General features: G+C 40.0%; 1 protein-coding gene across 1 annotated transcript in view; it reads left to right on the forward strand.

Annotated features, from left to right (window-relative positions):
* The first annotated feature begins 3011 nt into the window (after positions 1-3011).
* kazna (kazrin, periplakin interacting protein a) overlaps positions 3012-18997 on the forward strand; it is a 200095-nt gene continuing 184109 nt past the window's right edge. The window contains exons 1-2 of the mRNA XM_085442894.1: positions 3012-3098; positions 5963-6383. Of these exons, the coding sequence (XP_085299020.1) occupies positions 6308-6383 (76 nt within the window). The 5' untranslated portion in view covers positions 3012-3098; positions 5963-6307. The remainder of the gene's footprint in view (positions 3099-5962; positions 6384-18997) is intronic.

Below are 18997 nucleotides of genomic sequence, written 5' to 3' on the forward strand. Positions count from 1 at the left end.
GTTTATCTGCTGATGGCGACTGACTCGGTCAAGGTAAATATAACCATGTCATTATTATGAAAAAGACACACAGCTTATCATCTTATATTTCTGAAATACCTAAAATCACTTGTTATGATCCAATGTTGTCAGTGTTTGTTTTATGTGTGATTCCTCCCACCAGAGGATGGCTGTGGGTTTTTTCCCCTTTTCTTTCTTAGGGGGTGGACACCTGGGCGTGCCTGCTGAGTAGTTGGGTGGAGTCTCTTCCTGTTCTCGGATTGGATAACTGGTTGATCACCTCCAGTATTTAACCACCAGATGACAGCCACTTGGCCTCTCCTAGCCTCCTCCATCCAACAAAGCACATGTGTTTTTGAGTCGTTATTTTGTAGAGTGTCTTTGCCCATTGATTTGCAAGTATAACCAAGTACAACCTTTTTGTGTGTGTGTGTCTGGCAATAGAACCTAAGTCTTGTAAATAGCTGTAAATAGATTTGTAAAGTAGCAATTGTGTATTTTGTTTCACCTTGTATACATTGTTCACTGCAGCAGCCTAGTAGGCGTGAGAAGCCATTTTTGTTGATCAAGTTTTCTCCTGTTTTTTGTTAGAAAGTTAGGTAAGTGAATTGTCTTTTGGTTGGTTTTTATTTGTGTAGGAAAGCATAGGGACCATTAAGGAGTTTTGTTTGTTATTTTTGGCATTGCTCATTTGCTGAAGCAAATAAATGGCTGCTTAGCACTTTAAAAGATACTAAACATTAAACATTTAAAAATATATTGTCCTCTCTGGTTACTTTGGTATGATTGACTCTGAATTACTTTATGGTAAATAACACACTATTGACAAAAAACGGTGTAAGAATTCCAGATCAACGGTTTTTAGTTTAACATACAAATGACGACCTTTGACCTTCATCCGGTTTTATTTAATTGTCAGAGAAAACATGTGCTCTTCATGCAGCTGATTACATTCAGTGTGTAAAACAGAAGCTCTGCAGGTCTGAGATCAGCAGCTGTCTGAAACACCAAAATGAGGTAGTGCTAATGCTGATATACAGTGACACAGTTACATGGGGGATTCATCCCTTTGACTTTTCGTCTTTAACTTTACCAATAAAACAGCTGCAGCTTTCACTGACAGCACATGTGGTACTTTAACCTTTATACCGGGGCGACCGTGGCTCAGGGGGTTGGGAATCGCATCTGTAACTGGAAGGTCGCCGGTTCGATCCCTGGGCTCTCTGTCCAGGTCGTTGTGTCCCTGGGCAAGACACTTTACCCTACTTGCCTACTGGTGTTGGCCAGAGGGGCCGATGGCGCGATATGGCAGCCTCGCTTCTGTCAGTCTGCCCCAGGGCAGCTGTGGCTACAACTGTAGCTGCCTCCACCAGTGTATGAATGTGAGAGTGAATGAATAGTGGTATTGTAAAGCGCTTTGGGTGCCTTGAAAAGCACTATATAAATCCAATCCATTATTATTATTACTGTTCATCAGTTAACATGTGAACATGTTGGATGATCTGTCTGCTGTCACTGGATGGTGCTGAGGTCTGAATCTGAGGACAGTTCCTGTAATCACAAAGAGAACAGAATCATCACAAACTGAAATCTAAAGTTAATCTGTGAAATAAAGCTGATCCTTCCCTGTCCTCACACACTTGGGATCTGAAGTTCTACTCTTACATTTTGTTCAGTTCTACAGTTCTGCTGACAGCTGATGTTTGAGCTGTTTATTTTAAAAAGGACAAAGCCTTATATACTATAAATACTATATAAACAGATTTTCCAATATAATGTTTACCTTCGAGTTGTTGGTGCTTTGTAAATGGAAATCTCCAGAGATGAGAAGATGTCTGCTCCTGCATCGTGGTCACCAACATACAGAGGTATTATCCGCAGTGTTTAAGCTGCTGCCTGAGTACTGAAAAAATATTTCTCTTGAAGGATGTAAGCTGTATATATATGTATATATATATATGCAAATACATATATACATACACACACACACACACACACACACACACACACACACACACACACACACACACACACATACATATATATATATATATAAGTGCAAGATTTAAAAAAAATGGTGTTACTGTACAGATGTGGTAAGAGACTGAAAACATGCTGTTGTTTGCACGTATTTAATAATCATCTCTGCACAGGTCTCAGGACCTAGCTAAGGACGGTAGTTACGGATTAGCTTACAAACACATTTAACTTAAAAGTGCGGTGGGGCCTCGGATCTGTCTATCCGGTAGTTCAGACTGAAGACCACCTCAGGCTGTCAGGTTAAAACAGTCGGTTGTGGTTTTGTAACGTAAACGCTGGAGCTCCTCTCGGCGTCCCTGCTCTATCTGCCTTTCCCGAACAGAGATGCGCAAGTTTATCTGTGACTGCAGCTGCCAGTCAAAGCTGTTATGATGACGTTGCACCCCATTATAAAAGCATTATGGTAGTAATTAGAATCAAACTTATGGGAAAGGAGACCCCTTGAACATAAATCAGGGTGATGAGAACACTTGATAATGAAAGAAAGAATCTTTGGAAAAAATTATCTGGGAATTTATCGGAGAATATTTTTTATTTTTATTTTAGTCTGACCCCAGTCCCCATCCGCTAACATGGATCAGGCGGGGTTTCTGACCTATACTGCAGCCAGACACCAGGGGGCGATAGAGACGTTTTGTCTTAATTTTTGGGAAGCTCTTCGCGTCGTCCATGTTTTCTACAGTCATTGGTAAGCACAAGCAATTGCTTTTGTCAAATTGCCTATGCTGTTGAAATATCTAACAGACCAAAATATTTTTCAGTGGTGAATGATATTAGGAAAACCCGGAGTTATTATTTTGTAACTGCATTATAAGTAGCAGATAATAAGGGATGCAATTGAGCTGCAGTTAAAGAGGTTAATGTTTACAACCATACCCAAGCTGGCCCCCCTGCCTTTGGCCACACAGCTGTGTAAATAAATTTGGCAAGGTGGCTTTTGGTCTGACTGTAGACTGAGTTAAAATCACAGTTGCACAGGCACTGGGTGACTGATCTCCATTTCCTGGACAGTAAAAGCAGGGTTTCCTTTCTTGGAGTTAGTCAACTCAGATTTTAGGGTAAGTTAAAGAGGTTGTTATCTATATTATGATAAAAGCCTACATAGTTGCCTCGGTCTTTCATAGTGTTCGATGTCTGTACTTTAACCCAGACAGATCTGTGTGATATTGTGAGGTATTGGTCATCTGTGTGCTTGTGCATGTGTGTCTCAAACTGGAGGACCTGATCATAAATGTGTTTCTCCATTGAGTTACAAGTGATCAAAGAAAACATCATCTGAGTGCTTCAAAGTGTTGGTTCTTGAATATAAATGAGACAGGCCCCAGTCAAATTTAACAGGGGTGCTGGCTAAAAATGAAATCCTACCCACAGAAAGGCAGCAGCTCTCTCCTGTCTGTAGAGACAAGGTCCAAGTTTCTGACCATCAGTCATTTACGGACGAAAAGTAATCTCTGCCTAAATGTAATTGTTCATTAACATGCAGTGCAGTGGGCGTGAGTTTAATTTGAAATTGGCAGTTAGGCTGAATCTTTTATTTGCTGTGGGCAAATGATAAGCCCAGGGGCAAATAATATATGAAGAGAGCGGAAAGATTTTTTATTTCATGACTCTTTGGTATTATGAGGAAACAGTAGCAGTGGCTTACATCAGTCTGTGACGCTGACATATCGCTGTAATTTCCGCAGCCCCTTGTGTCATGGCTGTAGCCAGCAGTGTAATGCAGATGCACACGATTCAGCAGCAATAGGTGCAGTAAACTGTGTGTGTTTTTTCTAAAGCTGCTTTGTTCTCCACCTGGTGAACCTCACATTTTCACTCTTTAGAAGCTTTTAGCGGTTCTGAGTCAAATGAACACAAATGGTTTGGGGTTTTTACTGGAGGTTTTTTTTTTTTCTCTGACACATTCAAAAGCTCCAGGAAATGGATTTTACTCAAATTGAACACATATGGGTGAGAGTGCTGCTTTGTAATTGCACTGAGGAAATCCATGAGCTGTCAGATACTGTAGTTCTTAGGATTTATAGCACATGTGTAAAGGAATTTAGCTCACTTGATGTTCTTTAAGTAATTAAGAATTCAAACAAGTCCAATTACACTCTTTGGGAATAAGGGATTAGGTTTCAGGTGCCTTAAGTAGCAGTGCCTGGCAGGTGATTTTTTTTAGCTTGGAGCCATGCCAGTATACGTATAGTGACAAACCATAGCCCTGAGGTGCGAGAACTCCCAGTGCTCACAAGCTCAGCAGTAACTTCAAACTGTGATGCTGCATTTGTATGCTCAACACAGCTGAAGATCTTAGCCCAGGGCAATGTCGAATTCTCACAGGAAGCTCTGGTGAGAAGTGAGGAAACATGATCAGAGATGATTGAAAACAAAAACAGCCACGCAGAAGTCTAAGAAGGAGAAACTTTTGATCTTCTTCTTGTTAATTTCATCACTTATTCTCGGTGTGATGCACAATATTAAATTCCAACAACTGAGAGATGGATTGCAATTTTTTCCCCCTACTTCTGGGTGGGTCGGAGACCTGACCTGCGTCTTATTTGTCAAAAACCTAAATGACTTGGTAGACTTTGAATGATGCAGTGTGTCATCTGGAAGTACGGATTAGGTTTGGATGTGCACAAACATGAAATGCTGACAGGACCCGTCAGGATCACAGCGGTTTTGTGAAGAGAGATGAGAGGAAAAAAATACATCACAGTACCTCCGGCCATGCTTGTTCTGGCTATTGTGATGTTTATTTGAGTCAAATTCAACGTCTTCTTTGGTGCAGCCAGAGTCACTTATGTCGGACTTGTCCTTGGCTGGAATCTTGATCTCGGGAAGTAAAATTCATGTAGCCCTGCAGATCCTAATGCCGCTCATTTGCCGCCTCTCGCAACTGTTAGTTCAAAGCTAAGAGGGATGTGACACTGGCTTTACGAGTTGAAGCTAAGTCCCTCCAAGCAAGCAGCACTTTGTGGGTGTAATAAAAACCAACAGGATACAAGGATAAAGTACTACTGTAAAAGTCACTTCTTTCCTCTCTCTGCGTACTCTTAATGCGGGAGCAGAACAGGCACAGTAACGAGGACATTAATAAAGGATGCGGATCCATTTTTAATGATCCACTGGCCCCTTTAGTTTGAAACCGATTTTATTTTGTGCTCGCGGTCGAGCTTTATCTTCAGGATCCCTGTTTTTTGCCTTGCGAGGGACTCGTGAAAGCCGTTTTGCTTGCACAAGCAAAGTGCTGCATAAAACCTGCATACACCTGACTGTTTGTGTGTGAGTGAGACACAGAGAGAGATGCAGTCTTCTCTGTCTATATTTGGAAGATAATCCTCAAGTATGAATGTAAGGGGGGAGAAAGGGAGGGAAGAAAGAATGGTAGCTGAACCAAATTCAGTTTGGAGTCAAATATATGAGAAGAGTGTGGGGAGGTGCGCACGAAATCAAAACACTGGGTATGCTGCCGTTGCTTTATAGTGCATCTATAAGTGCAGATTATGAACATGTGCCATATCATTCTTCATCATTTTTATGTATTTTACATTCAGTGCATCTCAACTTAACACTTCTCAACAGTTAGATTAAAGAGAAGCAGTTGAAAAAAAAAAAAAAGGCTACATTTCACTGTGTGTTATACTTGTATAACTATGCATGTGACAAATAAAGAACCTTGAACCTTGAACCAGTTATGTAGACAGAGGGAATCAAAGCCATGGAAAGTCTCAAGTAGCAGCAGCTACAGAATAATGTAAAAACCAGTTACACACACATGCACACACATGCACACATAGTCATCTCTGTTCTTGCTTTCGTCAGGGGAGAGAGTCTGCCTTCTCTCTGCAGCAGGGTTCTCCTTCTCATTGCTCTCTCTGACTCTCTCTCTCTCTTGCTTTGTTCATGCTGTGTTTGCTATGCTCTCTGTCTGAAGCAGCGCCACACTAGAGCCCTAATGAGCAGGCTGAGAGCAACCCAACGCAGATCTCCTATCAGCCGAAGAGCAGCAGCAACTCTGACGGCATCTGAGGCAACAAGACGCGGAACTGATCTGCAGTCAGCAGGGAGGCAGCTGTAGAAAGCAAATGACATCCCAGGAAAAGGCGTGGGAGAGGTTGTGAAGTGTCTTCAAAGGCAAATTAGCAGTCAATTGAGAGACAGGAGAGGAGAGGATTGGTCCAGTGTGATCGCTAACCTTCCACACTCCGAGGCAGACTCTCACTCCACTTTTCTCTTCTTGAGCCGAAGGACCTCGCCACTTCACCGGAGGAGCCCAGCCATGGAGGAGATGCTCACCTGCAGCCGAAGCCCTTTCTCCCAGGTGTTTGGGCGTCAGGGTCAGCTCATGCAAGCCAGTGAGTGCAAACATCAACACTAAATTATCTTGTGCATCCTGTTTGATTCTGATTGACTGTTGCAGTGTTTAAATAATGGATGGATGCACTGTTCATTTATATTCGGTAAGCTTTTTGAAAGTAGCCTATTCTGAAAAATTAATAAATAAAAATACAGCAACGCGGTTATGCAAAATTAAGGTGTTTAGGGAGGCAACATTTCAAAATGTGCGTCCTACTTTTGCAATTAGGAAATCGTTTTTTAATGTAACTTTGTTTCGACGCTTCGAGTGCAATTAATCCTTCAGGTCCTTCAACATATTTAATCATGTTATCGAGGGTATTAATATTTTTGCCTCCACACAGTTTTGTAATTATATATATACATATATATATATATTTTCTTAATATATATATTATAAAGTATATGGAGTCCTTTGGAGTGTAAAGCAGTTGGCCAGAGTGTGCTACTGTTGATAGACTGTGATGCTCCTTTCACACACACACACACATGAGCAATGTCATGTGTGAAGATGCGTGTGCTCCGACTTGTGCGTGTGAGAGGTGGGTATGTGGGATTGAAGCTCACTTTTTCATGGGTGCAATCCTTTGATCTCCGTCTGGTTGAACATGCCACAGGTCTAAAAAGAAAAAAGAACGAGATCAGCCGCAGAAAATTCAGCTCATTAATTGAACACAACAGCACGAGCAGCTGTAAAATAGTAGCAAATGGAATAACTGAGCAATAACTCCTTATTTTTTTTATCCAGCCAGAGTAGCGTCACTGTAAACCTTTAGGACATTTTACCTTATTGACAAAATGCATTTACAATATGAGGTTTCTGAGTAAATGAGTCCAGATTGTAGTTGTTTAAACAATTATTCCTATATTCAGTTGATATTTTTCTGCCTCCATACATACATTTGGGTTTTGCGATCAAACCTCACAGCGTGACAAAACCTGCCTCGGTTGAACTGTTGCAAAGTGTCACGTAATCCCCAGAACAGAAAATGGAAGCCTTTGGCCTTAAGAGACCTGAGCAGAGAGTTTTGAGTTCTCACAGGTTTGCTGCAGATTGAACTGGGCGCATATACATCCTCTGTGGTGCAGAAATATTATTTTAAAACAGGAGCGCTGGCTTTTTCTTTTTGCGTGTGTGTGTTTAATTGAGCTGTACCCTTTCGGGTTTTGTCTTCTCCTTCATCAGGAAATCGTGTCTTGTTTTTAAGATGCTGTTTAGCAGTAGGAACAAAAGTCATCTTTCCCATCATTGGAAATGTTCTGTGATGGCACACTGTACAATGTAAACTTTTTTTAATAGAACTACTCCTTGTATTTTATAATAGCTGCTTCTTGGAGTCCTAAGTGGTAATTAGGAGGATTGGATAGGTTTTTCTGATTTGAAAGACTGAAATGATTACTCACTTAGGTGCTCATCCAGGCATTGTGAATAACACAGCAGGCAGTGTTAACGCAGTGGAAAATCAAGGGAAAAAGACATGACTGGTTAAACGTTTAGAGGCATTTCAGGGTTTCTTTGTGCAATTTGTTTCCGTTCTATTACTTACTGAAACATATCCACATTTGTTATTCAGCCTATGTTGTATATTTATTATACATAAGCCCGGCCGAATAATAACTTCAAGTCAAACTGTGACGCTTTCCCCCAGTGCCTACTTATCAGTCACAGGATAGGTGAGAGCGCCGGGTGCATTAAACCTAAATGCCACTCTCTGGTTGTGAAGATGACATTATCATTGCATGTGTTGTGATGAATTACAGCCTGTCTTGCGCTACCCCAAGTTATCTATGCTCTTTGAAGCTCGTGCTGCATGTCTGCGATTTCGGATGTGAGAGAGGGAAGGGAAGGGAAGGGGGAGGTGGAAGGAGGAGGAGGAGGGGACGGGCGGGGAGAGGGGCAAGAAAGTGAGCAGGCTGCAAATTGTGTGAATAAGAGATGGCTGTTTTAATCTATTTTTAGCAACAACCTTACATACTGTTGCACAGCTGTTGGAAGGCTAATCCACAGTGGCGCTGGCTTGCAATATCGGAACAGTAATTATAGGGGGATTTTATTTTATTTTGTTATCTTTGGCTGTCACCCATCATTGGATCAGGAGTCCCTCAGCTATATCAAGGCCTGTTTGAATTGCAGAGAGAAAATCCATTCCATGAGTGTTGCACATGCCCAAAGACTTGAATATTAACAACCTTCTGGTGGTACCAGAGCAGAATAAACAGTTTTCTCATGAATCATATTCACGTGGCACTGCCAGGTGCGTAATCCTGCAATAAATTCTCTTATTCCCCACTGGTGGTGTGATTTGGGTTGTGTTCAGTTTTGTGACGTGTTGTCAAAAAAAATGAAATTAAATAAATAAAATCCTTCAGCAGCCGATGCTCCCATTTGTTCGGGGAGCGTGACAACAGATTTTTGGCTTTTGAATAGTTGAATTACTCTGGGAAAGTTTATTTCTGACGTCAGTGACTTTCCAAGGTTAAACCAGTCAAGGTAGAGCACCGCTACCCATTAAATTAGGTGTGTGTGCTGTCAGATGCATTCTTTGCTTTTTGTTACTTTAATTGAAGTTAAAAGACTTGTTTCCCTTGAGGAAAACAAAGAAAAAAGACAATTCTGACCTGTTTTAGACACCAATAAGACCCTACAGAAGCTCAAAAATGATTTGAATCCTCCCGGCTGTTGCTGCGTAGGAACCAACATTCATGTTGTTTTTTTCATGTCCCACATTGTTTCTCAGCCCCAATTCCTTTCTAACCCCTGTCAGGTCGGAAGTAAATCGCCGTGTAAAACGATTAATGTCCAACACTAAATTTGACTACACTGGCTTCCCCCTGCTGAGCATTTCTTTATTTGTTGATTCGGGCTTTGTCGTGTTTGAAGCTGGAATAATACCGTAAGTAAATTGCCTTCTCTGAGACCATTTCGAGCTGAGGCTCTGTGAAAATGAAAATAAAAATGGAACACAGTCATTTGCAAATCATATAAACCCTCATATTGAAAAGGGTAGAAATGGAAAGTTGAAAAATATTATCGTTGATGGAAAAATCTCTTCTTCATTTGGGAAAAAAAACCCAACAAAATGTTGCGACTGAGGTGTTTTTAGAAACTCTGCTGTGCCACGTCTTCTTTTAACAGTATTATCTTTTAGCTTTAGGGAACTCAGGGGAGCAATTGGTGAAGTTTTAAAAGTGAAATGTTTTCCTATTCTTGCTTGATATTGGATTTCAGCTGCTCAGCAGTTTTAACTTTTTGTTTCATAATGTGCCAAGTGTTTTCACTGGGTGACAGGTCACGACTGCAGGAAACTGAGGTAACTGTGGTTGTTGTGCTGCATGACATCACGTGGCTAAAAAAAACATGCATTCCCTTATTGTTTGGGCTAAATGGTGCCTTCAAGGCCGTAGGAGTTACCCTCCTTCCCATCACAGTTTTTGAGCTATTCATCGATAACTCGGGCTCTCGGTTGTTCATGAGTACCAAAAAGACTTTCAGCTTTTTGGACCACATGAGTTTTCCAAGTCACCTCAGCCCACTCAACCCAGTCAATGTGCTTTTGTTTTTAATTTCCATGTTAGAGTTTTCACTTGGCAAATGTGTAAAAGTGTTTCCAGAATTGTCTCTGAGGCCATGCAGTGCTGCCTGAGGGCCATTCACTGGTAGTTTTTAGCCTCGGCCTTGTACGGAGGCTATTCTCCTGATTTTCTAAATCTGTCAATGATATTATAGAAACATTATTCCTAAACTGCTGAACTATTTCACGCAGTCGTAGATTTTGTTTTTTGTTGTTGAAACATTTATCTCCATTAAAAGTGACATGGAAGACTTTCCCAACTTAAACATTGGCGCAGAGTATGTTTTCAGTTTTTTGGCAAAGTTGGAAGCACTGTTTCCTTTCTTGCCTGTCACTTTACCCTTGAATATCTTCCTAATACCTCAATAAACCGTTGGTAAATCCCCGCTCAGGAGAGGTGGACGTGATTTGAAATTTTAATACATGACCACTGCAGGTGCAGAACATATTTTGGTCTTCTTTGAAGTGATTAATTCCTCTCCTTCTTCCACTTGTGTTATGGTTCCAGCTCACTCACAGATTCCTCACACCTCCTTACCCGGTGGGCTTTCCTGCAGTTAGAGATTAGCTTCATGCTGCTGGTGTTGCTAATCATGTAGACGGAGTCACTTTGCAAGAGGTTTGCTGGTGCAGTCTGTGTGTGCACTCAGCTAGGTAACTTTTTTTTCTTTTTGCACATGGTGAGTCTTGGATTTGGGCTGTTTCAATGTATTTAGTTTACTCATAAAGGAAACCCCTTGATCGGTCAGCTCTTTGCACCAACACGCTCCATCTGCTGTCATTTTGATGTGCGATGAAAGAAAAATCACACAGAACAAACGTGATGAGTCATACAGTTTTCACATGAGCAGAAAATAATTGATGTACTGACAGTGACCACACAATCATGACTCTGCAGGACTTTTGATTTGACTTTGCCATGTGTTTTCAGATTTACCTTGCAGATTTAATTAGAGCAGTGGATGAAGTGTTCAATATTGATCCCTCTGAGGTATTGTGCAGTGCATTGTTTTTTGGATTTAAGGTACTGTATTCTGCTGCATTCACCTTGTGCTATTTTGCATAACGTTTTTGGAATATCTTGTGTAGTGTATACGGAACATAAACGGCGATTATCTCACAAGGTTTAACGTCTAATCTCAAGCCTGCAGCAGTTTAAAAACTAAATACAAAAATAGAGGTATACATCACAGGGGAAATCATTATGTAACACGCCTCCACATACTTTTTTGTCTAGGTTGCGTATTGACTGGTCAAATACAGATGAGCACAGGTCATTCGTCTGCACCGCTGGGCAGACTTATCTTCAGATGGCCATGATATTGGCATCCGGGAAGCTAAATCACAGCAGGGCATCTGAATCACATGTGACTGTGCTCACTTATCCATGCAGAAGACCGATGAACTGTGCAAGTACTTCTTTTTTGAGAAATAATATCCATGTTGGCCTATTTGAAACACTATAACCTTTTCCTCAGTCGCAGAAAAACATGTTGCATGAAGTTGTTTTGGGAATCGTTCTCATAGCAGACATCCACCTTCTGAGTTTATTATTCAGAAGCCAGTGCTCGCAGAGGAAAAATGCTGTCAGTGCAGTCATTTTAGTTTAAGCGGCAGACCATGGCACACCTGGTACATCCTGAAAAATTTATAATGCACACATCCCTAGCTGTTCCTGTGCTTATAGAACTGGCATCCCCAGCTTTTATTAGCCCTGGGATAAATCAGAACGCTCCAGAGGAGCCTGATTGAAAACAGAGTTAGGGTCAGCAGGCTCTTTCTTGGCACATCTTATCCTGTAGTGTACCCCAATTCCAACATAAAGTTTGTGTCAGCACAGCCTGTCACACACAGAGGTGATCGTGAATGCAGATTGCATATGTTTAAAACTGTTGTGTTATTTTTCCCCCTTATCGTTTTTCACAGGAGTCAGATTTAGAAGCAGCAAGCGGGGGGAAAAAAAACAACAAAAAAACCCATAAACCTGTAGTCTGGCGATATTTATCTACAGGAGAATGACAGCCTAAACAGAGAGCATGTTTGATGCTGTGAAGATGTGATGCAGAAAGTGTGGAAAGTGCTGCAGTATAATGAAGCCGTACCATACAAGCGCCCTCAAAGACATGGTGCTGTGATGTGATCTGTACTTTGGAGCTTCATACAGAAGTCACAGTTAATACAGTCTGTAATATTTAGCTTCTCCTTCGGCTGCTCCACTCATAACTGTTGGAGTACTGGGATACATTTTAGCAGAAAGTCAATAGAAATGTAAATGCACAGATTAAATCCTGAGCTATTTAGATATGAAGCTTGAACTTGTAATTTTTTAAAAGCCAGTAAAGCATATGATATAATGCCCTATACATGTGTTAAAGGGATATATTAAGTAGAGAATAATATTTTTTCTGTAGTAATATGCTAAAGTATAGCTAATATGTAGAAAATGAATTGTTTTGAATTTGTTTTGTCTGCATTTACTTGAAAAAAAAAGTTAAAAAAATTAATTGTACCAGTAACAGAAAGCACAAAGTGTAACAACCACTTTTTTTCTTCAGAGAGATAGCTCATTTATTTACTTATTTATTTTTTGAACTATTTTTTAAATGTATTTTTTTAAAGAACCATCCTTGGAAGAAGAAAAAATGCTGCCAAATCATCTTAGTAAAATCTGCACAGTCAAATGTATCTGCTGTGTTAAAGTGCTGGCAGAAATCTCAGAGCTACTTATCCAGATTTAAGAAATGAAAACAAAACTCTGTGCTATTATCTTTCTGTTTGTGTTTTGAGGAAGCCAATTTTGCTCTAAACATTGTGCTATTTTATCGGCAGCCACAAGCAGCCACTGAACCAAATAGCCTGCTTTAAAATGGGTATGAGAGGGCAGGCTAACCAAACACAAATGAGAGGAAATAGGCTGTGCAATTGAAAACATTTCCACTGTAGGAAAAAAGAGAGAGAAAAACAAACAAAGAAACAAACCTAAAACTCAAGTAAGGAAATCTCTTACTACAAAAATATGGGTAAGAGGAGAAGATGAAGAGATTTTGAAGCTAACACAGAAGGAGCGCTAACGGTTAGCTGCCAAGGGCTCTTGAGATTACTATACTGAACTACAGAGGAAAGCAATACACATAAGCAATGTTCCCTCTATTTGTGCACTGCTGGCACGCGTTGCGCACGAATTTTTTTTTAAACCTGAATTGAAATTAAAATGAAAACTTTAACAATTCAGTTTTGCAGTGTTAGTCAGTAAGTGACTGGCTGCTCCCGTATGGGATTAGAACGATGCTACCTTATCCCATAGTCCAGCCAATGATGCGATTCACATTCGTATATACGCAGCTAATCAACGTCGTTGACAGGCTATGACAGCGTCCTTATGTGCCGACACCGGTGTTTTAGCTAGCAAAGCGGCGTGGCTGATGTGGAGCGAAGCCACGTTAATGACAACGTGTACAACCATTGGAGATGTGAGCAGGACAGATGGAACATTTGATGGAAAAAGTGTGGACTTTATACCAGTTTTTAGGAGTGACGGCAGTGTTTTGAGATGTAAGAGATTTGCGACGTTTAGCGCAAATCTTGTGTAGTTAGTGTGTAGTGTAGTCAATAGTTTTGTTGTGTGTGTCAGAACAATGAGGCGACTGCTGAATGTTACAGGTGTTACAGCAGTGATACATCTCCTGTTGTCAGGCCTGCTATTTAAAAAAACGCCTTGGCTGCATTTTTAGGTAAACAGCTGCAAAAAACTTTGTTGTTTGCAAAACTCAGTTACTTTTTTGAAGAAGTAACTATATAATTAATTGCCCAACGTTGGTCATTATATTCTGTATTTTGCAGACAGAGAGTTACAGGACTCTCCCAGACCACAGACTCATACTCATAATACAAGTCAGAGCTTTATGAAAAAAAAAACAAAAGAAAGTTGTGTTTTCAAAATTGGAGTTCAAATTATTTTTACTTCCAATAGTGTTAACATGCTACACAGGTCATGAACAAGATTTTTTTTTTAAATTTTCATTGTAAGTGGGCTAAAGCAGTTAATTAAAAGTAGTCTAACATAAATGTAAATGCTGTAATTTGATTATTTTACTAAACCATGTAACTCGGATGGATTCGATGCTGGCGTGACCACAGTGCACACGTCTGTTGCTGCTCACAGTGGTCCAAGGGACCGCTCCTGGAGTTTGTGTGTTTGCTCAAACACATGAAAAATTAGAGGGAACATTGGCTGCTTTAAGGTACAGGGGCTTTATTTACCATTACCAAATGTTAATGCTAATGTTTGTGGTTGATTAATTGAACAGTGCAACAGTAGGCAGTTTAGTTCATGCGTGCTAAACAATTGCATGCTAGTTTGTGTGAGTCTTGCTTAACTTGGATGGAAAACGCAACAGTTTCTCAACATTTCGCACCAACTTAAAAGTAAAATGTTCACATATAAAAGTGAAAGTACATATATATATTTTAACCTGGCAAACTATGAGGCGGTGTCTGTGCTATTTTGTGCTGTTTTCAAATCTGATAGATGGACACTGTAGAGATGGAGGAGACAGGTGGCAGGGTGCAGAATGTGCATCACATGTGTTTGAAAGAAGGAGCTTGACAAGTTTATAAACTGATAAATGCTGCCATTTTCTGCTGGTGTGTGATGAAACACGTGTAGTTATTTGTTTTTCAGAGGTGGACTTTGTATATTTGCACAATGAGCAGATACGCTTTTTTTTAAGTAGGACTTATAAAATCTTTAAACAAAGGCACTAATATCATAGGGACTAAGTTATTACTTAATAACATTATAATGGGTCCAGAGGGTTGCTTTAATCTGATTAAATACTGTATCATGTGGGAGCTGATATTAAAAAGATAATGTGTTACTGAATCATTTTAACACATGTGAATGCAGGTAAAGCATTGTTTTGCCTAGTTTTGGGGAATCATTAAAATTTTTAGCTCTTGATTAAGTGTGTGGCATTTTCTGCTTTGCACATTCAGTTACTGAAGCAGCCGCGTGAATGCTCTGTTTGCAGCAGCACAGCCAAGTTAGATTTTGCTGCTGACAGGCATTGCTGACAACAAAATAAACAGTCCGCAGTGAAACTTACTGCAGGGACTTGATTTTTCTTGACATCGGGTGGGGGACAGGTGCACAAAACCAACCATCTGCTCACAGCGGTTCGGAGATCATCCTATGAGCCTGTGGGGTTGCACAGTGGTGGCCACAAGTTGGCAATGTTGGATGTTAGCCAGTAGACGGAAGCCTGCACTCTTATTTTGTACCTCTCTTCTTATTTTGTTTTAATTACAAAATTTCTGCAGACTACACATTAAGTTTAATTGCATTGGGATAAATGAGTGCAGACATTAGTTGTATTAATTTACTCGTGGGTTTTTTCCACAGTGTACAATAAGCTGAAGGCACAGTTCACACTGAGAAGCTTAGAATAAAACCTGACATTGTCAGTTAAACTTTATGGAGCTGTATTTAAGGACCAACATTTTCTCCTCTGGCTCCTTGACAGGGCCACTGTAATCCTCACCAAACACAAAGTTGATTATATTTGTAGTTGTGATTGTTTTACAGCTTTTTTCACATGCTTTGGTATTGAGATGACGCTTATTTTTATTTCTTTATTTTTTTGTGATGGTTGCATTTATCTTCATTGGCAGGTGGATGATGTGTCAGCAGCAGCAGCAGCTTGATTCGTCTGCCAATCACGTCAATCCTAGTCTGTAATCCTCCACTTTTCTGCTTCTAAATCCTCACTTCAGGCATCTGTGCTCTCCCATCTAGACAATCCATCTCCGCTGAGCTTTCCTCTGTGAAACGAGAGATCATTGATGAGCGATAAAAGCTTAGACTTTAATCCCAAACACATACAGGATTATAGAACGAGTGTTGCACGTTCAAAGTGAAGCAGTAGTTTCTGCAGTGACTATGAAGACACGAAATGAGAAGTTTTCAGGAATAATTATCTGAGAAAATATTCAGCTGACTGAAATGTTGCCAAATAAGTTTTGATGACATTTGACAATTTCAAATATCAATCTAACTCACAAATAGCTGACTTCCACATTTTCTTGGACACGGTCAGAGCCTGACTGATTTATCGGCAAGCCAGTATTACCGGCCAGTATTGGCTATTTGCTGAAGTAATGTTATAACTACTATTAGTACTAGTAGTTGAAAATCAAAAGGTAAAGAAGGCACTCCTTTCCACGATGTCATCAGTGTTGATTTTGCATAATGTGCCCACCAGGGGGCACTCACAATACAACATCAAACATCAAACTAGAACACGACAACCTGCTGATCTGATCCAAGTAAATAAACTACTAGGCTTACCAGCAGAGATGGGCAGTAACGCATTACAAGTAACGCGTTACTGTAATCCGATTACTTTTTTCAAGTAACGAATAAGTAAGGGATTACTATAGCAAAAAAGGTAATTTGATCTATTAGATCTCAAAGATCTATTGCTTTATTACCTATTCAGGTTGTAAATCATTTTTTTTTAAAAATAACTAAGTAACTAATTACTTTTGAAAATAAGTAATCAGTAAAGTAACAGGAATACTTTTGGGGGGAATACTTTTTTCAAGTAACTTGACCAACACTGCTTACCAGATATTAGAATATCGTCCGATATTAAATATATTATCAGTAGTGGTATCGGTCTTAATAATCCTATATTGATGAAGCTCTAGACAGAATACAGCATTTTTCCCTCTGATACTTTTTATGTGTGAAATATGTATAGTAAATGAATTCAGGAGTGATTCCTTTTTATAACTCTCCCTACATAAAGGGAGAAAAAAATCATATTTTGATGTGTTACAGATTAAACTATGAAATTTGAAAGAAGGCCAGTAGCTAGACTGCTTTTGACTCTGACTGTACTGTGCATTCAATAATATACGGTGCCTTTAACAGCTGTGTGCATCTCCCCACATCTATACAAATCCTGAAAAAAGAATGAAGATGGCAAAATGACTGCAGATACATTCTCATGTATGTATGTTTCTTTGTGATTAGCAAGGAAATCTTTATGGATGGCTGAATACTCAATAATGTGTCACTTGCACTTTTTTTTTTTGGCTTTTCCTTTTAAATACAGTCGATGGGCTTTATTGTCCAGCTAAGGTTAGAGGAATATGTTTCATTTTTCGGATGTGTCGAGGCTTAACTTCTCACCTTCCACTATAATTATCAGAGGCCCCTGCTGCCTCAGGGAGTAATCTCACTCACGCTGAGGTGTTAGGATTGCACAGCACAGCAGGCTGCAAAACTGCACAGGACTGACTGAGCTGACCCCGACGATTTGTCACACACTAGTCGGTGTTGACTCAAGTGCAAGTTCTGTGACACTGCTCGGAAGGAAACAAACTTTGAAAATATTTCAGTTCAAATATATTTAAATTTGAAAAATGTGAACTGACCAGTTGACTTAAAATCATCCAGATTATTTTATTCACACCGTATTTTCTCTCTCTCCGAAGCCAGAGTGAGATGCACAGACATGACCAACACCTTTGTCCTCAGATAACTTTTCTGAGCAAGTATGTAAATCTAAAAAGAAAAAACCAAAATCAGCATCACCTAAGCACTTCTTCATCTCCATCGTGTCGTTTTAACTGCTGCAGGAAAACTTGTACAAAAGCAGCTTAACCGACAGGACTTGTTAATGCTCTGAAACAATTTTAATCTCATTTAAGTGAACGGTTTCCTTAAATAAAAGCCCCCCTTATGAAACGCACCTTTGACTTTAAACTTAAACACATATCCTGTTGGAGGACTGTCATTATGCATGTAATCCCTGTTGTTTGTGTTGTGGCAGCAGCGGCTTCCAGCCCCCGCAGCTAAATCGACAGGGATGACAGTGAAAGCAAATGGTCTTGTCAAGTGTTATTCATACCGCCCCCTACTCACATTAGACTGCCATCATTTTCACTGACCAACACCTTTGTCGGTACACGCTGTATATTCCATGAATATTAATATTTGTGGGGAGTGAGAATTTATCTTGGAATCTAAATACATAATGCTGTATTATTTATTTAGATACCTGGATTACCCAGCTTCTGTCATCCCTCTTTTTACTTACTAAGGCCCTGCTTTCTTTTTCTGTACTTGTTGAATTTTAGTCTGTGTTTGGATTTATTTGATGTTCTTTCTGACATTTTGAATGCTCATGCTTGCCGAGTGTCTCCTTTGGTTTCCTTGGTGTTACCTGTGTTACTCGTTTATTACTTTCCTTTTCTGTCTTGTTTTTCTTTCCTGATTTATTTTAGAAATTGCTTCACAATGCGTGCGTCTTGTTGTTTGCCTTTCTGTCTTTGTGTTACTTCCAGTACTGCAAATTTAACACAGGACCAGTGCCGATCATTACTGACGTTTATACTTCAGAGCAGAGGCTCATTTATGAGATGAATCGTCATCAGTTTGCAAATTCAAAACACACCTTTCACCTTGTCATGTATTTTAAAACTGGGTTTGTGAAGACCTGATATGTAAATGTGCCTGTATGTAAAAAAACTTAGAGTCAACTTCTTTTGTTTAAATGTGCTATAGGATAAACATAAAATAGACATGACAGTCAGCACAAAATGACATAGTGTCTGTTTGAGGTGTAGTTTTTCATTTCCAAAAATAATAATTCATTCAGATAGAAACAGGTATCAACCCTATTGCGCTAGCGTTGATCCAAGCAAACAAACAAAGAACCTTTATTTGTCACATGCACAATTATAGAGTACAACATGTAGTGAAATGCTTGTGTCCGAGCTGCGGACAGGCTGAAGACGTAGCTGCGCCATTCCAGGGCTTGGTTTTTTAGGTCTAGCCAGGAATCTTACTGGATACCGGGTGGGAATCTAACTTGTGACTCCCGCTCCAAAGATGTGTAGTCTTACCAATGCATACCAGTACCAGCGTTGGTACTGATACTGTCGATATTTAGACCGAGCCGCCCACCTCAACCCGCCGCCGTCCCTGATTGTCTCCACCTGAGTCTGATTTCCCTCCTTTGTGACTCACCAGT

Source organism: Copadichromis virginalis, linkage group LG20 (assembly GCF_057382275.1).
Source record: "Copadichromis virginalis isolate Kocher_CV1m ecotype Utaka linkage group LG20, C_Virginalis_male_GT1.1, whole genome shotgun sequence".
Classification (NCBI taxonomy): Eukaryota; Metazoa; Chordata; class Actinopteri; order Cichliformes; family Cichlidae; genus Copadichromis; species Copadichromis virginalis.